The sequence below is a fragment of the Dendrobates tinctorius genome, unplaced genomic scaffold, assembly GCF_039654945.1.
Source record: "Dendrobates tinctorius isolate UK_male_01 unplaced genomic scaffold, ASM3965494v1 ptg000016l, whole genome shotgun sequence".
In the NCBI taxonomy this organism is placed as follows: Eukaryota; Metazoa; Chordata; class Amphibia; order Anura; family Dendrobatidae; genus Dendrobates; species Dendrobates tinctorius.
Window position 1 is genome coordinate 42675266 of NW_027361684.1, and position 17488 is coordinate 42692753.

Consider the following 17488-nt stretch of genomic DNA (forward strand, 5'->3'; position numbering starts at 1 on the left):
ACGATCCACCCGAAATCGGAAAGAGTGTCCAGGACGATCGTCAAACTTAGGCGTGCCTGTTGGAAAGAGGAAGCTTTGATCAGAATATCGTCGAGGTACGGAAAAAGAACGAGACCTCTGATCCTCAACAAGGCCATCAACGCAGCCATGATCTTCGCGAAGACTCTGGGAGCGGTGGCGAGACCGAAGGGCAGAGCGACGAACTGGTAATGTTCCTGGCGAACCGCAAAACGCAGGAACTTCTGATGTCCGGAGAATATGGGAACATGTAGATAGGCATCTTGGATGTCTATCGAACACATGAATTCCTGCTCCTCCATGGAAGCGATTACCGAACGAACTGACTCCATCCGGAAGTGGCGAAGACAAACTCTCTTGTTGAGCAGCTTGAGATCCAAGATGGGTCGGACCGCCCCGTCTTTTTTCGGCACGACAAACAGGTTTGAATAAAACCCTGTAAACCGCTCCGATTCTGGAACGGGCACAATCACCCCGGAACTGAGGAGAGAGTCTATGGCCGTAAAGAACCCTGGGATCAAAGCTGGATCTTTTGGAGGACGGGATTCGAAGAAACGATCCCGTGGAAGAGAGACGAACTCTATCTTGTATCCTGACGATACAACCTCCCTGACACAAACGTCCTCTACGGAGGCCAGCCAGACGTCCTTGAAGAACAGGAGTTGACCTCCCAATTGGAAGGGACCCTCGGGAGTCCGAGGATAGTCATGCTGATGTGGGCCGTCCAGATCTGGATCTGGATGGTCTGCCCTGCGAAGAGTGGGAGCACCAGGAGGGAGTGGGTCTGAAGGAAACTTTCTTCCTATCTTGGCGTGCCTGCGGTCTTTGTTGGTTGGAGGAGGTCTCCGCCGAATTGAAACGGCGGTAAGCCCGAAAGGGTCGAAGCTGACGCCTCAGTGGGGGTCTGCGAGGCTTGGACTGAGGCAGGAGAGAACTCGTGCCTCCGGTGGCGTCCTTAACATGTTTGGTCCAATTGGGATCCAAAGAGGCGCCCTCCCTGAAAAGGCAGATTAGTAAGAGACTTTTTAGATGACAGGTCCGCCTGCCAGGCCTTGAGCCAAATTGTACGTCGGATTGCCACAACGTTACTTGACGCCTGAACTGCGCAGGATGCGGCATCCAAAGAAGCAGAAAGCAGATAATCCCCCGCATGGGAAATCTGATTGGCAAGATCGGCCAATCGATCTGGTTGTGCTTTCTCTAGGATGCCCTGACGAAGATCCTCTGCCCAAGTGGCTATGGCTTTTGCTGCCCAAGATGAAGCAAAAATTGGGCATACCGCCGTCAAAGCCGCTTCGAAGGCAGACTTCGCTAGGGATTCTATGATCCTATCATTAGAATCCTTAAGAGACGCCACGCCTGAAAGCGGGAGAACCGTGTTATTAGAAAGCTTGGACACGGGCGGATCGACCGAGGGAGAGGCAGACCAGTTGTCCGTGAGCTCTTTAGCAAACGGGTACAGAACGCCGAGACGCTTCCCTCGTTGAAAGCATCTGGTCGGATCCCCTCTTTCCCTGGTAAAAATCTTTCCAAACTCGGATTGTAAAGGGAATACCCTGGAGGGTGTTTCCTCCCGTCTGAACGAAACCTCCTGATCTGAGGATTTCGCAGGGGGGGGTCAGCAATGTCGAAGGTCTGATGGATCGCTGCAATGAGGTTCTGCACAGTAACCCCTCATGTTCGCATCCTGGTCCGAATCCAGCTCTAAGATCCCCTCAGATGACCTGTCCGAGAGCGCTTCACCTGACTCGGGAGAGGAGGCCCGGAAAGGGAGGCTGCCGAGAAGGACTATGTGGTGACATGGGGCGAGGAGAGGATTCCGGCTGGAGATCCTGCCTGGGTCTTTTGCGACTAACGCTGGCCGACTCAGATGGAACCTCTTGAGGCCTGCTGGACCCTGTAGAGGTGTCCAGGGGCAACTTATCCAGGACGGCTACTAGGGACTGAGACACCCTGGTGAGGTCTGCCACTGACTGTGATAGAGACGAGGCCCAGCCAGGCATGGGGGGGGTTCACTCTCGCCTGGGGCACTAGATGGTTGAATAGGATTACTACAGTCCAGGCAGAGGGAAGTGGACTGACCCGAGGGAAGTTTGCGATTGCATGAAGAGCATGCAAAGAACTTGACAAGAGTGCAGGAGGGGGCCGCAGGGCGGTTACGGTCAGATTTGGAGTTAGACACAGTGAAACCTGAGGTAGTGCCGGAAGGTTGGGGGACAGGGTGCAGAGAAGGGTGTCAGCCTGCAGATGCAGAGCTACTCACGATCCGGTGACCCCAGAGAAGAAGGTATCCACCTCTCTGCATCTGCAGGTCAGAGCAATATTCGGCTGACAGGCCCAGGGAGCGATATCCGGCCGACAGGGGCGTCCGGCTGTGCGGCTGCAAGATGGCGACCGCCTGAGAGGAATCAGGGAAAAACGTGCTCCCAGGGGAAGGAGGGCGGAGCTAACCGCCTGCTGAATCCGGCACCGCCCCTGGCCAGGAACAGGCTGAGAAGAGCGGTGGGAGGGCCTGGAACGGGGGGGGGGGGGGGGAGAAGCCCGCTTAGTAGAAAGGGGCAGGGGGCGTGGCCGCGATACAGGAGTAGGCCCGAACTGAAGCCGGGGCCTAAATTAATCACAGCGGCCGCCTGTCAGCACAGGGGCGGCGCGGAGGAACCGCAACATGAGCGCTGCCGGAGTAAGACCCCTGTCCGGGATAGGGACAGCGGCTGACCACAAAAAAGGCTGCCTGGAGGCGCGGGACAGCCACGGAGACCCGCAGTGCTACCGCATCCTAGCTCCAAGGGAATCTCCCCTGACCAAGTCCAGAGACGAGTGGGGATCTAATACTCACCCTGTCCCGGGCCCGAACCCTGAAAATAAAAGTACCTTCTGATTGAAGCTTGTCTGCGTCTCATCCGACCGACAGGCTCTGGCAGGCGAGTGGGTGGGAGACGGACGACCAGGACTCTCAGAAAAGCCGACACGTACACATGTTGGCGTCCGCCCGGAAGGCTGCTGGTCCTGGTGCAGAGAGCTGCGAGGATACAGGGCGGCAGTACGTGCCGTACTCGCAGCCTCTTCATGGGACTACAGAGGTGACTATTCACCCTGTATCCCTCCGGAGAAACCTGAAAAGGAACGACGCACATCAAGAGATTGCCAAGAGTGTGCAAAGCAGAAATCAAAGCAAAAAGGTGGCTACTTTGAAGAACCTAGAATATAAGACACAGTATTTTCAGTTGTTTCACACTTTTTGTTAATTATATAACTCCACATGTGTTAATTCATAGTTTTGATGCCTTCAGAGTGAATCTACAATTTTCATAGTCATGAAAATAAAGAAAACGCTGTGATTGAGAAGGTGTGTCCAAACTTCTGGTCTGTAGTGTGTGTGAATATACACACACACACACACACACACACACACACACTGACTTATAGCAAGGTAAAGCCTAGATCCTCAGCCTACATTCACACTATGGGCGTAGCCAGGATCAAACCTAGGGGGTGGGGGGGGGGGGGGGGCGCAGAACCTCATACTGTTCTGCAGGATTTCATACTGCACACCTCAGCTGCCGCAGAACCTCATACTGCATACCCCTACACTTGAAAATACAGCCTGCACCTTAAGAAGATGTGGTGAATGCAGTCTATTTATTCCAACCATCAATTGATATTGATTTGTTACTGAAGATGAGCAATGCCTGTCCTGGGCGTCCTTTTGGGCAGCTATGAGGTGTACCTGACTGGTGTTAAAAAAAGGGAGTGTTAGTCTGTGTACTACCCGGCTTTCATTCTTTTTGGTACAGATATGATATGGATAGACAGATATGGATAAATGGATAGAGCAGATTTCTAATCTGCTTTTGCTATTGATAACATTATCTATGAGCTCAAAAACCTTTCAGGTGATGCGGTTTTTTAAAAAGCTGATCTGCTTTTGCAATTGAAAAACGTATCCTCAAAAAACGCAGGAAAAACGCTGTGTGTGAATGTAGCCTTAGATCAGGAATAGAAGTGTCATTTATAGGACATTTTATAACTTTCCCAAATTCCTATAAAAAAAATATTCAGCACATTCTGCATTGGAATTACTGTACCCAATTTATTATATATTTTAGGAGTCGGTCCATTTTATACCGACTCCACCAAAATGAGCACCGACTCAGACTCCACAGCCCTGGTCTGGATACAGGCTTCCTAGCACTAATCATGGTGAAAATGACGTCGAGAGAGAATCCAGCCTATGCTAAAATCCAGGATTCAACGGCCATGCCTTCAAAGACAGGGCCCGGAGTTCTGGTGGTAAATCGGGCCCTGAGAAAGCAGATCCGAGTGATCTGGAAGTCGCCAGGGGACGTCGGCGACTAGCTGTATTAGTTCTGCATACCATGCTAGGCGCGGCCAATCTGGCGCGACCAGGATCACTGGCACCCCCTCCGCTCTGATCTTCTTGATGACCCTCGGAAGCAAGGGAAGAGGGGGAAAAATGTACGGGGGGCGGTGGCATGGCAGAACTAGGGCATCCGCTCCGATGGTGCATGGATCGCACGATCGGGCAATGAACCGAGACACCTTGTTGTTTAACCTGGAGCCCATGAGGTCCACATCCGGAGTCCCCAACAAAGACAGATCTGGTGAAAAAAAAGACGACCCGTTTGAAAGGGGAGAGAAGTCAAGGAGATGCGGCATCCGCCCGCCAGTCACAAAGCTATAGGGCTCTTCTAATGGAGACCGCGTTAGCGGCAGTTTGAGCAGTGCAGTTGGCAGCATCAAAAGAGGCGTCCACTACAAAGTCCGCTGCGTGAATTATCTACCTGGCGACAGTGTTTGCCTCCAGAGGAAGATTGGTGCCCTGGAAGGAAGTAATCAAGACCTCTGCCCAAGCGGCCATTGCTTTCGTGACCCAAACTGACGCGAAAGATGGAAAAAGCGCTGCTCCTGAAGCTTCAAAAACTGAACGGGCAAGGTAGTCAATCTGACAATCGGAGGGGTTTCTGATCGAGGAACCCTCAGACACGGACAGAAGTGTTTTTGAAGCCAGACGCGATACAGGCGGGTCCACCGGAGGGGACTGTAACCAATCTTTCATTAGGTCTGGATCAAAAGGGTTTTTAGCCCGAGTAGACTTTTGCCCTGTGAACCGCTTATGCGGACGATCCATATGTTGCTGGACAATTTCCTTAAAGTATGGATGGCTGGTAAATAACCTGCGCACATGCTTGGTTTTCTTAAGTGAAATAGAATGTGCTGGAGCGGGAACATTATCCTCATCCAACTTCAGAATCTTGTTGACTGATTCTATAAGAGAATCAAGCGACTCTTGATCAGTTGGGGGATTCTTAGGGGCTGACATGTCAGAATCAAATTCAGAGTCGTGCTCGCTGAGAACTCCAGGAGAGGGAGAGCGAGAGACAGGAGTCGCAGATGCAGAGGCGCGAACGGGGCTAAGGGTAGCGTCATGGGTCCGCTTTCTAGAGCCCCGACCATCCCTTGAACGAGTACGGCCCCTGCTGGTGGACGGTTCCCGTTCGACGCCAGAGCCTTCCTCGGGGGGTAAGGATGCCTTCTGGCTTAAAAGAGCCCTCCCGGAGGGAGAATATAGCCTGTGTCAGAGACTCCGACCGTGACAGGGACACAGCCCACTCAGGGGTACTAAAAGCAGGACACCCGTCAGCAGCGGTGGCGAGGGGCAATTGAGTGCAGGTCGGGGCACAAGCCGGGTCGCAGTCAGTGCATAACGGATTAGTCTGTGCACTAGGTAAGACAGACTTGCAAGAGGTACACACCGTAAAAAACGCAGTGTGCTTTTTAGCAGCCCGTTTCGCTTCCTTAGATTGAGACATAGCGCTCCCGAAAGGGTTAACAGCAGGATCTGCTGCAGTTGCAGGGAACGTGCTGGGAAGGTGTTAAGCTTTAATCTGAGGGCAGGTGCAGCTTACCCGGTCCTATGCTGTGTCCCCCGGGAGGAATAGCGGTGGCCCTGCGGTGTCACCCGGTATCCGGCAGAATGCTCGCCTCACAGCTCGTATCCAGAGCAGGCTGAGGTTTAAGGATATGGCCCCCGAGACTAGGATTGCGCATCTCGTCAGGATGAGGGAGCGGCGCCATTCAAATTGCGACCTAGTAGGCCGGAAAAGCCAGGGGCTACATTTTTGAGCCTACCCGACGTAGGCACCGGTGGGCGGGCCGGGGCAGCGCTATTTAAATTGCAGCCTAGCAGGCTGGAAAGCTGGGGATTACATTTTTCAGGCTACCCACGGTAGCGCCGAGGGAGGGGGCGGTGCACAGGACCCGACCCCATACCTCTACTCCAGTGCTCAGCGCTGTCCAGCCATCCATGCAGGCTCTCATCCTCCAGAGCTGATGTAGCAGAGCGGGAGGAGTTCTTAAAGTGGCCATGCTCAAATCGATCCTCCATTTGATAGTGGGATGGAGAGCTATGGGGCTGATTCAGGGCCTACCTAAGCGCTGTCCAGTCTTCTCAGTTACGTGCACCTGCTCTCATATTCGTGGATTACTGGACTCCGGATGCAAGCATCATCGCCAATGTTAGAGGAATCAGCCCCAAACGTCGCAGGAAAGTGTACGTGAAGGGTTACTCCACGTGCTTACCTGTTGGTTTGGGGGAGAGTGGGCCGTAGAAAGGAACCGTTGCCCCCTTCACTCCGTTAATTAAAAAATAAAAATTTACAGAAAATTCTAAAATAAAATAACAATGGTGGGGTCTGAAACCAAACCCAAGCGCCTCCTACAGACACTAAGCAATGAACTGGAGATATCTCATCCAGCGACGGGGTGTATACTGCAGGGGAGGAGTCAACTTTTTTTTCTGGTTTGCTTAGTGTCCTCCTAGTGGCAGCAGCATAACACCCACTGTCCCCCAATGAGGCATAGGAGAAATTTTCATTTTAATGCATAGTGACAGTGCACTCCCTCGTCAGCTCTGATGAGAAGTGAAGAGCCAGTAAGAGAGCGAACTGTCAGTGTGCATTGTAAGTAAATAACCTAGGTAGCAGGAAAGCCAGAAACCACCCACTGATTACATCTTGCTTCAGTATACCTGGAGTTTCTCAAACAAAATTATCATGAAACAGGAAGTTGGTAAAATGGAACTTTTTTTTTATATATTACAGTACAGCGACAAGGTAGGGAATTTTAAATTAAAGCAAACTATAAAAGTTACATTAAATACAGGATTAAAATCAGTGTTAGTTTCAGACCACCCTTTTAACCAAACGTCAATATAAACCTTCACACAATGAATCAGCATTTCAGACCAATGGTGACTTTCAGTTTACATCTCCTAAGGAAAAAAAGTGCCAAAAAGCCCAATTGGTATAAAGCACTGAGAGGACTCATGTATGGAAGTGCAGTCTCACCTTATCTTCATTCAGCAATTTCACATCATACTTGTGTGGCAAAAATTTAGGTGGAGCCCATTTTTTCTCTTCCTTTTTCAGGGTTACGGGGAGTTTACGAGGTGAGCGTCTTGCTCTGTCATCTGGAGGAAACATTTTTTTTTTTTTAGCCAGCATAAGAACAAACGACACTATTGGTCAATAGTATTGCGAATAGCTGAGAGACAGTTGTGACGGCTGGGTGGGAGCCATGAGGACCACCCTGTACCTGACAGCATCCGCAGCTCATCCGATTAGCTGGCCTTGGCTCTGCTGCTCAATATTTATCTGCATACTTTGCTCCCACATGGAAGCTATTGGCGAGATGTTTTGCCTATACTCCTCAGTTTTCAAAATAGAAAAGTTGGGGCAGATTTATAATGGCCAATTCTTAGACAGCGCAAACAAACTAGACAATCTTAAAATGTACCTATATTTACCATAGTGGTATATGCTGTTTAATACATTTACACCACCACCTATTAGTTCGCTTACTTTATGCCAGAAAATTGCAACCAAATTTTGGTGCATTTTGACATGGCAAGTCACCATCCATTGGGGGTATGGCAGGAATATGGTGCAAGTCAAGAGACAAGTTTTTTTGGCACAATCTGTGGCAAAGTTCAGTACAGTTAATAAACCTCCCTCAATGTGAGCAAAATGAAGTGACTAACATTACAATACAAATGACTACCAGTTACTCAACCTCGACCGATTCTTGTACAACAATAATCCTTCAAAACCCAGAGCAGCTGCAAAATACCCTCGAAAAACCTCAGTAGCATGAATATTAATGGAATTATAGCAAACATGGATTTTCGTAAGAATACCTTTTAAAATCTACACCTAAAATCTGGGCTTCCTTTTATAAGCTCATAATTAGAGAATTTGCTTTTCAGCTAAAACTACCTCAAAAAAAAAAAAAAGCCTCCCTGCAGACTACATGTCAGCTTGTTATAGTGGGATAGAAATCTATAGCATCTGATGGTAGCAAATTATATCAGGCAAGATAGCTGAAAACCTACTGTCTCTCAGACTGTCTCTCCGGGTGGGCTCTTCCTTAATCTGGTTATCCTGGGCAATCTTACTGGAGTTCTCCTTGTCACTGGATGGAGAGTCACAAGCCCCATCAGTCTTCTTCTCCACATTGGACTGTTCATCTTGCTCTAGAGGATGAATCTTTACAATTTTGACTCGTGTATATTTTTCAGGAGAAATCTGAGGGAAAAAAAAAGTTATGTTAGCTATTAAAGGGAACCTGGCAGGAGCAATTTCTACCCAAAACTAAATATATTGTTATAGGTGGATATGCACGGTTACTGATTAAAATCCCCTTTTTGTAGAAATCCACAAGTTATTTTGGGGGCATGTCAAAACAGAGCGCTCTGGTCTTCAACCCCCATTTCCTGCAAATGATTACAGGTCAGTCCAGCCCCTCATCAAACACCGATGGCGCTTTCACGAGCGTCTTGGCAATGTACAGAAGATGCCGAGGGTTGACTGACCTTTCTGTCCTAGAAGATGGATAGGGGAATAAGGAGGGAGTGCTGCACACTTGTAAAAGCAACAACACCTTAAAGGGGTTTTCACACAAAGTTGATTTTTACTCAATACATCTTGGAACAGTAATACTCTTCACAATTTGATGAGTTTAAAAAACACGTTCCTGTGCTGGGAATCTTCTACATGTGCCCCTGTATACTGTGCAATGGCAGAGTCTAACCGAGGAAGAATATGGTCTGATCATACCATAATTATTTGTGATATGGTGCTGTCCTGTGTTTACTCTCTTTCGCTCCTTCCCATGCCCTGGAGATGTGTTATGATCAGACCATGTTCCTGTACGGTCAGACACAGTCATTACACAGGACACAGCAGGGGCACATATACAAGATTATCTCAGCACAGGAACATTTTCTTTTTTTTTTTTTTTTTTAAACAAATTTAATTGTGAAATTATTTCAACATCTATTGATTAACCCCTTTCTGACATTGGGTGTACATTTACACGATGTCAGACTCCCTCCCTTTCCTGGCACATACCAGCTGTTCATAACAGCTGATATGAGCCCGCAATATTTACCACTTAAATGCCGCTGACAACATCATTTAACAAGTGCTTCCAAGAATCGCGGCGGAAATGGCTGCGCGCCATTTTATTATAGCCAAGTGCTATGTGCTGCTCTCCACTTACCCTCTATCACAGGACCTGTTATGCCAGAAGCTGTACTGTTCACTTCTGGCATAACAGGTCCTGTGTTGTGAGGACAGGCTGTAGATATGGAGAAGGTGTACAGCAGAGGAGAGAAGCGCTCACTGGACCCGGAGGATCGAGACTAGTGATTGTGGGTGATTTACCTCTGGGCTCCTCCTCTGTCCTGCTACTTCAGGCACTGCGCGTCCCAAGCAGACATCCTCTGCTCCTCACATGCTGCCCTGCTCTATTGTGTCTTTCTGCTCTGTCTCTGCCTAGCCACTCACACACAGACCCAGTGATCTCTGATCTCGGCTTTTATGGCTGTCTGAGGACGACAGTGACATATAGAGCCATATATTCCAGCGTGAGCTCCCACCATAGACGAGCACACTGCTCTCCTGAAATACTCTGTGCTGCTGTCACCCTGCTCCCTCCACCATATATCTCCCTCTGTGACCTCCCCTAGACCAGCTCACGACTCTTGAAATAATCTGTGCTGCTGTCACCCTGCTCCCTACACCATATATCTCCCTCTGTGACCTCCCATAGACCAGCTCAGTGCTCTGTATCCCCCATGTGCCTGGTCTCTCTCTCCATCTGTGCTCTCTAGCCCCATGAGTTGCTCTCCCTCCTACCCCTTAACTTTCTGCAACTAGACATACTGGTACGCTTTATTTTGAAGAAAGGCCTGAAGATGGACATACCGTTATGGCTAAAAGATTATGCAGGCACAAAAGCTGCTCATGTAAAAAAATAGAAATAAAACTCACCACCAGGAGTAACCATTAGCCAAGCTCCTGCTGTAACAAGCTGGCTGTTTAACCCTCTTAAAGAGCCTTGATTAATAGCAATCAAAGCATTTGGAAAGCTGTAAGGAATAGGGTTCCCTCTCACCTGACTGGCAACTTCGTGACATAATTGCGGGGAGCTGATGGTTGTCATGGCAACTGGAGTGTTTAACCTCCAGGTCTAACAAGCCATTAGACTCTAAGAACATGGAGAGCAGCACAACATACAGTATGATGTGCTGCTGGCAATAGGCAAACTATACGGGGGATTGAACAAGCTGGGTCAGAATGTTAAACCAGCACCCATTGATTTTTTATATGGTTGCTTATTGTAGCAGAAATTTGCCCTCTTAAAACTGCCTTCAAACCCAAGTCAGTTTGTCCACGTTCACACGTTCAGTATTTGGTGAGTTTCTTAACGCAGTATCTGTAAGCCAAAACCAGGAGTGGGTGATAAATCCAGAAGTGGTGACGTGTTTCTATTATACCGTATTTTTCAGACTACAAGACGCACCGGACCATAAGATGCACCCCAATTTTCAGAAGGAAAATAGGGAAAAAAATAATGTGTCAAATGGGGGTCCATATTACAGTCCGAATTCAGCTTACACGGGAAGGGATCCGGCACAGGTGGAGGAGTGGTCACAGGGGGTCATTCAGTGCTCCAGGCTGGTGTGGCGGCTCTGGGCCGGGGCAGCTGGGCTCTGTGGGGCGAGGGTGGCGGCGGCTCCGCCGGCATTTCCTCGAAGCCCGGCAGGTGGGGTGAGGGTGGCGGCAGCTCCGCCGGCATTTCCTTGAAGCCCGGCAGCTGGGGTGGGGCAGCTGGGCTCTGTGGGGTGAAGGTGGCGGCAGGCTCTGCTCCGGTGCAGGGGTAGCGGCTTCGCTGGCATTTCCTCGAAACCCGGTGGCCTCCGGGAACATGGACGCCGGTCCGGGGACGGCGCATGCGCAGGTTGAGACCTCGTCCCAGCGGCCACCGCAACATGGCAGCAGCCAGCAACAGATGTGCGGGGACCTCCCGGCTTCGAGGAAATGCCGGTGGAGCCCCCCACGGAGCACAGAGAGCCGCTACCCCTGCACCGGAGCACAGCCCGCTGCCACCACCGCACCACAGAACCCCGCGGCACCCGCACCAGCCATGGACGGATGCAAGTATATTGCGACCATAAGACGCACCCTCCACTTTCCCCCAAAATTTTGGGGGGAAAAAAGTGCGTCTTATGGTCCGAAAAATACGGTACTTTTCCTCTGCTTGTTCCACTCCTGGTTTCGGCTTACAAATACTCAATGTGTCATCGTGGCTTTATTTTGACCGTATAGAAATGTATGAATGTGACCTAAAAGATTTAATGTGTAAAATTAGGGAAAAAAAAAAAACTTACATGAAAATGTGGTATCATTGTACTGACTCAACATAAAGCCATGTTATCACTTAGACCACGTGGTGAACAGCATAGAAAAAGTAAATGCAATGTCTGAACGGCTGTTGATTCGTTCATTCTGCCTCCCACAGATCGCAATAATGCAGGTTCACACTTAGCCTGTGTGCTGGGCACTTACATCAGAGTTTCCATGTTCATCTATCAAACATGTGAGTCAAATGGAACCACCACCGAATCCATTCACTATGAGGCAGATGGAGACGCTATGGACCATGTATGGCATTCGTCCAGCGATGTCAATCTTTTTGTATGGTATGCACAACAGCGCAGTCCATCACAGTTTGTGCATTTCTGAACAAAGGCTATATTTGGACACCAAAATTACTCCATGTGCCTCATTATAGTGAATGGATTCAGAGTTTTCTTCTGAAACACATCAGTGATTTAGATGGAAGCCCCAAAGTGGTCAGTGTAAAGCACAGGATGAATGGAAATCGAGCATTAAAACTGATCCAATATGGTACCTACCCAAAAATAAAAACAGTCCACAACTTTAATATAAAACAAAAAACAAGTCCTCCACTCAGGTCTGTCATAAGTGAACAGAAATATAGCAGGTCTCCACACTACTACCATCTAAAAGGCCCTGGGAAAACGACAGTCCCCACCGTGCCCCCCCAACCCCAACCAAAATAAATCAAGCAAAATCTGCGCTCCCAAATCCACATGTCCCCGTCCCATTCTAATCCCATCAGTGTGCCTAAACTTCAGTTAGTATCCACATGCTTGGCATTACTAAAGCAGGTAGAAGCCCACAGCTTACAGAGTGTCTCCAAAAGTATGAGCTGGGCACAGTGTATTGGGCACTACAATGGCATATTTGCAATTTTAACTGTGTGCTTAATTCTGGAAAACAGCCAGGGAGTCGAAAGCATAACAACATCCGTAGTTTAATTCACAGGGTATAGTCAACGAGTAGGATACCTCAAAGTCACACTCCTCATCAATGGAATACTTGGTCATTATATCCATCCAGGCCTGGTCCACCAACTTGTCTAAGGAGAGGGTGTTGTGATGCACGAGCTCCAAAACCTGCTTCTCATACCACACTGGGAACTCTTCTTTTAATCTGTTACAAGAGCAAAGTATTGGTAAAGTCAGATAGAAGCATATAGTGATAGTTCTTACTGAAGTCCATTGGGATAGACTCTTCACATCGTGTTTTGTGAACCACCATCCAACATTGTCTTATATGGGTGAATGGCGGGGTCTTAAATAAGAGAATAGAGCAGCAGCAGTATTCTTACCACTACATCTGCGACAAATGGAAATGGCCTTATAGGTACTAAAGCCTGCATTACACAAGTTCTAAAAATCAAGATTCAACCCCTTTACTACCAAGAGTGGTTTGCACGTTAACTCCCGGGCCAATTTTTACAATTCTGACCACTGTCCCTTTATGACGTAATAACTCAGGAACGCTTCCATGGATCCCGGCGATTCTGACAATGTTTTCTCGTGACATATTGTACTTCATGTTAGTGGTAAAATTTCATTCATATAACTTGTGATTGTGAAAAAAAAAAACAAAACGGAAATTTGGCAAAAATTTAACAATTTTCCAACTTTTAATTTTTATGCTCTTAAATCACAGAGATATGGCACTCAAAAAACTTAAGTAACATTTTCCACATGTTTCCTTTACATCAGCACAATTTGGGAACCAAAATTTTTGTTAGTAAGTTATAAGGGTTAAAAGTTGACCAGCGATTTCTCATTTTTACAACACCATTTTATTTTTAGGGACCACACCACACATTTGAAGTCACTTTGAGGGGTCTATATGATAGAAAATACCCAAAAGTGACACCATTCTAAAAACTGCACCACTCAAGGTGCTCAAAACCACATTCAAGAAGTTTATTAACCCTTCAGGTGCGTCACAGGAATTTTTTGAATTTAAAAAAAAAAAAAAAAAAAAAAAAATAATCAACATTAACTTTTTCACAAAAAAAAATTACTTCAGGTTCAATTTTTATTTACCAAGGGTAAAAGGAGAAATTGGACTGCAAAAGTTATTGTGCAATTTGTCCTGTGTACGCCGATACCTGAAATGTGGGGGGAACCACTGTTTGGGCGCATGGCAGAGCGGAAGGGAAGGAGCGTCGTTTGACTTTTTCACTGCAAAATTGGCTGGAATTCAGATTGGATGCCATGTCAAATTTGGAGAGCTCCTGATGTGCCTAAACAGTGGAAACCCCCCACAAGTGAACCCATTTTGGAAACTAGACCTTTTCTAGACTAGAACTTTTCTAGATATGTGGTGAGCACTTTGAACCCCCAAGGGCTTCACAGAAGTTTATAACGTACAGCCGTACAATTAAAAAAATGATTTTTTTCCACAAAAATTAATCTTTTCATCCCCCCAATTCTTATTTTCCCAAGAGTAACAGACCCCAAAAGTTATTGTGAAATTTGTCCTGAGTATGCTGATACCCCATATGTGGGGGTAAACCACTATTTGGGCGCATGGCAGAGCTTGGAAGGGAAGCAGCGCCATTTGAGTTTTTTTTAGCTGGAATTGAGATCGGACACCATGTCGCGTTTGGAAAGCCCCTGATGTGCCAAAACAGTGGAAAACCCCCAATTCTAACTCCAACCCTAACCCCAACACACCCCTAACCCTAGCGGGAAAATGCAAAACACTTTTTTAATGAATTTTCCGTAACCAAGGGGGTGAGAACTGGGGTGGGGGGGGGGGTTTGATTTACTATTTATGGCGGTTTTTATATTTGGCAGCTGTCGCACGCTAAAAGACGCTTTTTATTGTAAAAATAGTTTATGCATCACCACATTTTGAGAGCTATAATTTTTCCATATTTTGACCCACCGAGTCAAGTGAGGTCTTATTTTTTGCGGGACAAGTTGCCGTTTTTATTGGTACCATTTTCGGGCACGTGACATTTTTTGATCGCTTTTTATTCCGATTTTTGGGACTAAGAATGAACAAAAACCAGCGTTTCATGAATTTCTTTTGGGGGTGTGTGTTTACACCGTTCCACGTGCGGTGAAATTGATAAGACTGTTTTATTCTTCGGGTCGGTAAGGTTACAGCGATACCTCATTTATGTCGCTTTTTATGTTTTGGCGCTTTTACGCAATGAAAACATTTTTATATAAAAAATAATGATTTTTGCATCGCTTTATTCTGCGAGCTATAACTTATTTTTTCGCTGATGACGCTGTGTGGCGGCTTGTTATTTGCGGGACATAATGACGTTTTCAGCGGTACCATGGTTATTTATACCTGTCATTTTGATCGCGCGTTATTGCACTTTTTGTTCGATTTTTATTTTTTAAAGGGGTTCAATAAAGGGGTTAACTAGTGGGACAGTTTTATAGGGCGGGTCGTTATGGACATGGCGATACCAAATGTGTACTTTTTTTTATTTTCAAAAAAATGAATTTAATAGGGAATATTTTTTTTTTTAATTTAGCAATTTTTTTTAATAAATTTTTGCACTTTTTTTTTTAACTTTATTACAATGACCCAGGGGGGACATAACTGTCATGTGACAGATCGCTGATCTGTCACAGGCAGTGCTGCAGGCTTCCTCATGCCAGCGCTTTGCAGGCATGAGGAAGCCGCCTCCCTGCAGGCCCCTGCCGCCATTTTGGATTCGGGGACCTGCAGGGAAGGAGACCCCCGCAGCAGCGCTGCACATCGCGCTGCTGTGAGGGTCTCAGGGAAGCACGGAGGGAGCCCCCTCCCGATGCTTCCCTAAACCCCCGGTACACTGCGATCATGTTTGATCGCAGTGTGCCAGGGGTTAACGTGTCGGGGGCGGTCCGTGACCACCCCTGACACATAGTTCCAGGTGTCATCTGTGATAATCAGCTGACACCCAGCCGCGATCAGCTGCGCTCCCCCCGTGAGCACAGCTGATCACGCTAGATGTACTATTCCGTCCTTGGGACTTAGGTCCCAGGTCACATAGACGAACAATTCCGTCCAATGTAGGAAAGGGGTTATTACACCCCTGGCTGTACAGAACACCTGTGTATTATGAACAATGCACCAACTAGAGCCAGAGGGGGCAGCACAAGATCCTAGTGAGATTCCCTAGGCATTCATGCATACAGGGAGCAGAGGCGCAGAATTCACTGCTTACTGCAGTCTGCAATAGTATGGCCCTCCAGCAAAGTCAGCATTTCACTAGTCTTCTCCTAGGCACTAGATAAAACGAACTTCAAAAGGGGCCACAGCTGATTAAAGGTTGTGTATTTAGTGTGAGCTGGCTCCATATCAGGCAGATACTGGCTGCATTACACAGCTGCCACCTGTCGCTAAGGCCCCTTTCACACATCAGCTTTTTGCCATCAGTCACAATCCGTCTTTTTTTTTAAAAACTGATCCGGCGACTGATGCCGCTGGATCCGTTTTTTTCCCTCATTGACTTGTATTAGCGACGGATGGCCTCACATTTCGTCTGCCGGATTCGTCGAAAAATTTTTGTCCGGCGGCCGGACACGACGCACAAAGCAACGTTTTTTGTGTCTGTCGAAAAATCAGACAGTGAAGGATCCGTCATTTGCTAGAATGAAAGCCTATGGGCGCAGGATCCATCAAATGACGGATGCCGGTGCCAGATCGTTTTTTGGTTTTTTTTTAACCGAGCATGCTCCTGACAGGTTAAAACACATAAGAAAGAAAATATATATGTTTATATCCTAACGTATATACTTGTGTATAGGCTGAGATTTTCAGCCCATTTTTGAAATTGAGTATAAACTAACTTTTCTTCTCTTTCAGGTTACATCGGGGGCTTATCTACAGCATTACAGAATGCTGTAGATAAGCCCCTAATGGCAGTGGCCGCAGCTTATAGGCCGAAAACGGGGTGACAGATTCCCTTTAAGACAGGATATACTGAATCTTCTCTCACAAAACTACGTATCAGTTGGCTCAGCTCCTCCTACTCCAACATGCTGCCAGGAGATTAGACTGCATTTTCATGGTGACAGGTTCTTTTTAGGAGACTTTTACCCTATTTTTTTATTAATCCTAATCAGCAATACTCTTGAATCTGGTAGTTCTTTTTTTTTTTTCCTGTGCCCCCGAGTCCACAAGTTACGGCCCCAGTAATAATAGTGCAAATTCTGCCTCCAATCAACTGGGCATATATGACAGAACTGCTGTGGGTGTGGCCCTGTTTCAATTGGCCAGCATTAGAGGGAGAAAAGTAACCACCCACAGATGCTCTGTGCAATCTGCCCAGATGACTGAAGGGAAAATGACCACCATTATTTCAGGTTATAACTTTGGAACTGAGAAATAATGGGAGCAATAATTGGTGGGGATTTTCCATGTAATTAAGAAACACACAAAAAAAACGGCCACTTTAACTCCTTCAATGCTGCAGTTAGTCACTGAAGAGAATTTAACCCCTTTAGGCTATGTGCACACTGAGTTTTTTGGCTCTGCGGATTTTGTAGTAAAAACCGCAGGACTAAAGTCCTGCGGTTTTACACCTCATAATGGATGAAGTGTGAAACTGCAGCGTTTCTGCACTAAAGAATTGACATGCTGCGGATTGTAAACCGCGGAAAAATCCGCAGCATGTGCACAGCGTTTTCCAGTTTACCATTGAAAAGAATGGTACTGTACAACGCACCTAAATCTGCTGAAGACCCGCAGAGCCTGAAACGCTGCAGATC

At 47.3% G+C, this 17488-nt stretch overlaps 1 protein-coding gene across 1 annotated transcript in view; it reads right to left on the bottom strand.

Moving 5' to 3' along the window:
* BAZ1B (bromodomain adjacent to zinc finger domain 1B) overlaps nucleotides 1-17488 on the bottom strand; it is a 116002-nt gene that overhangs the window by 90956 nt on the left and 7558 nt on the right. Inside the window, exons 3-5 of the mRNA XM_073565748.1 lie at nucleotides 12755-12899; nucleotides 8429-8621; nucleotides 7386-7507 (exon numbers count right to left, since the gene is read on the bottom strand). Coding sequence (XP_073421849.1) covers nucleotides 7386-7507; nucleotides 8429-8621; nucleotides 12755-12899 — 460 coding nt within the window. The remainder of the gene's footprint in view (nucleotides 1-7385; nucleotides 7508-8428; nucleotides 8622-12754; nucleotides 12900-17488) is intronic.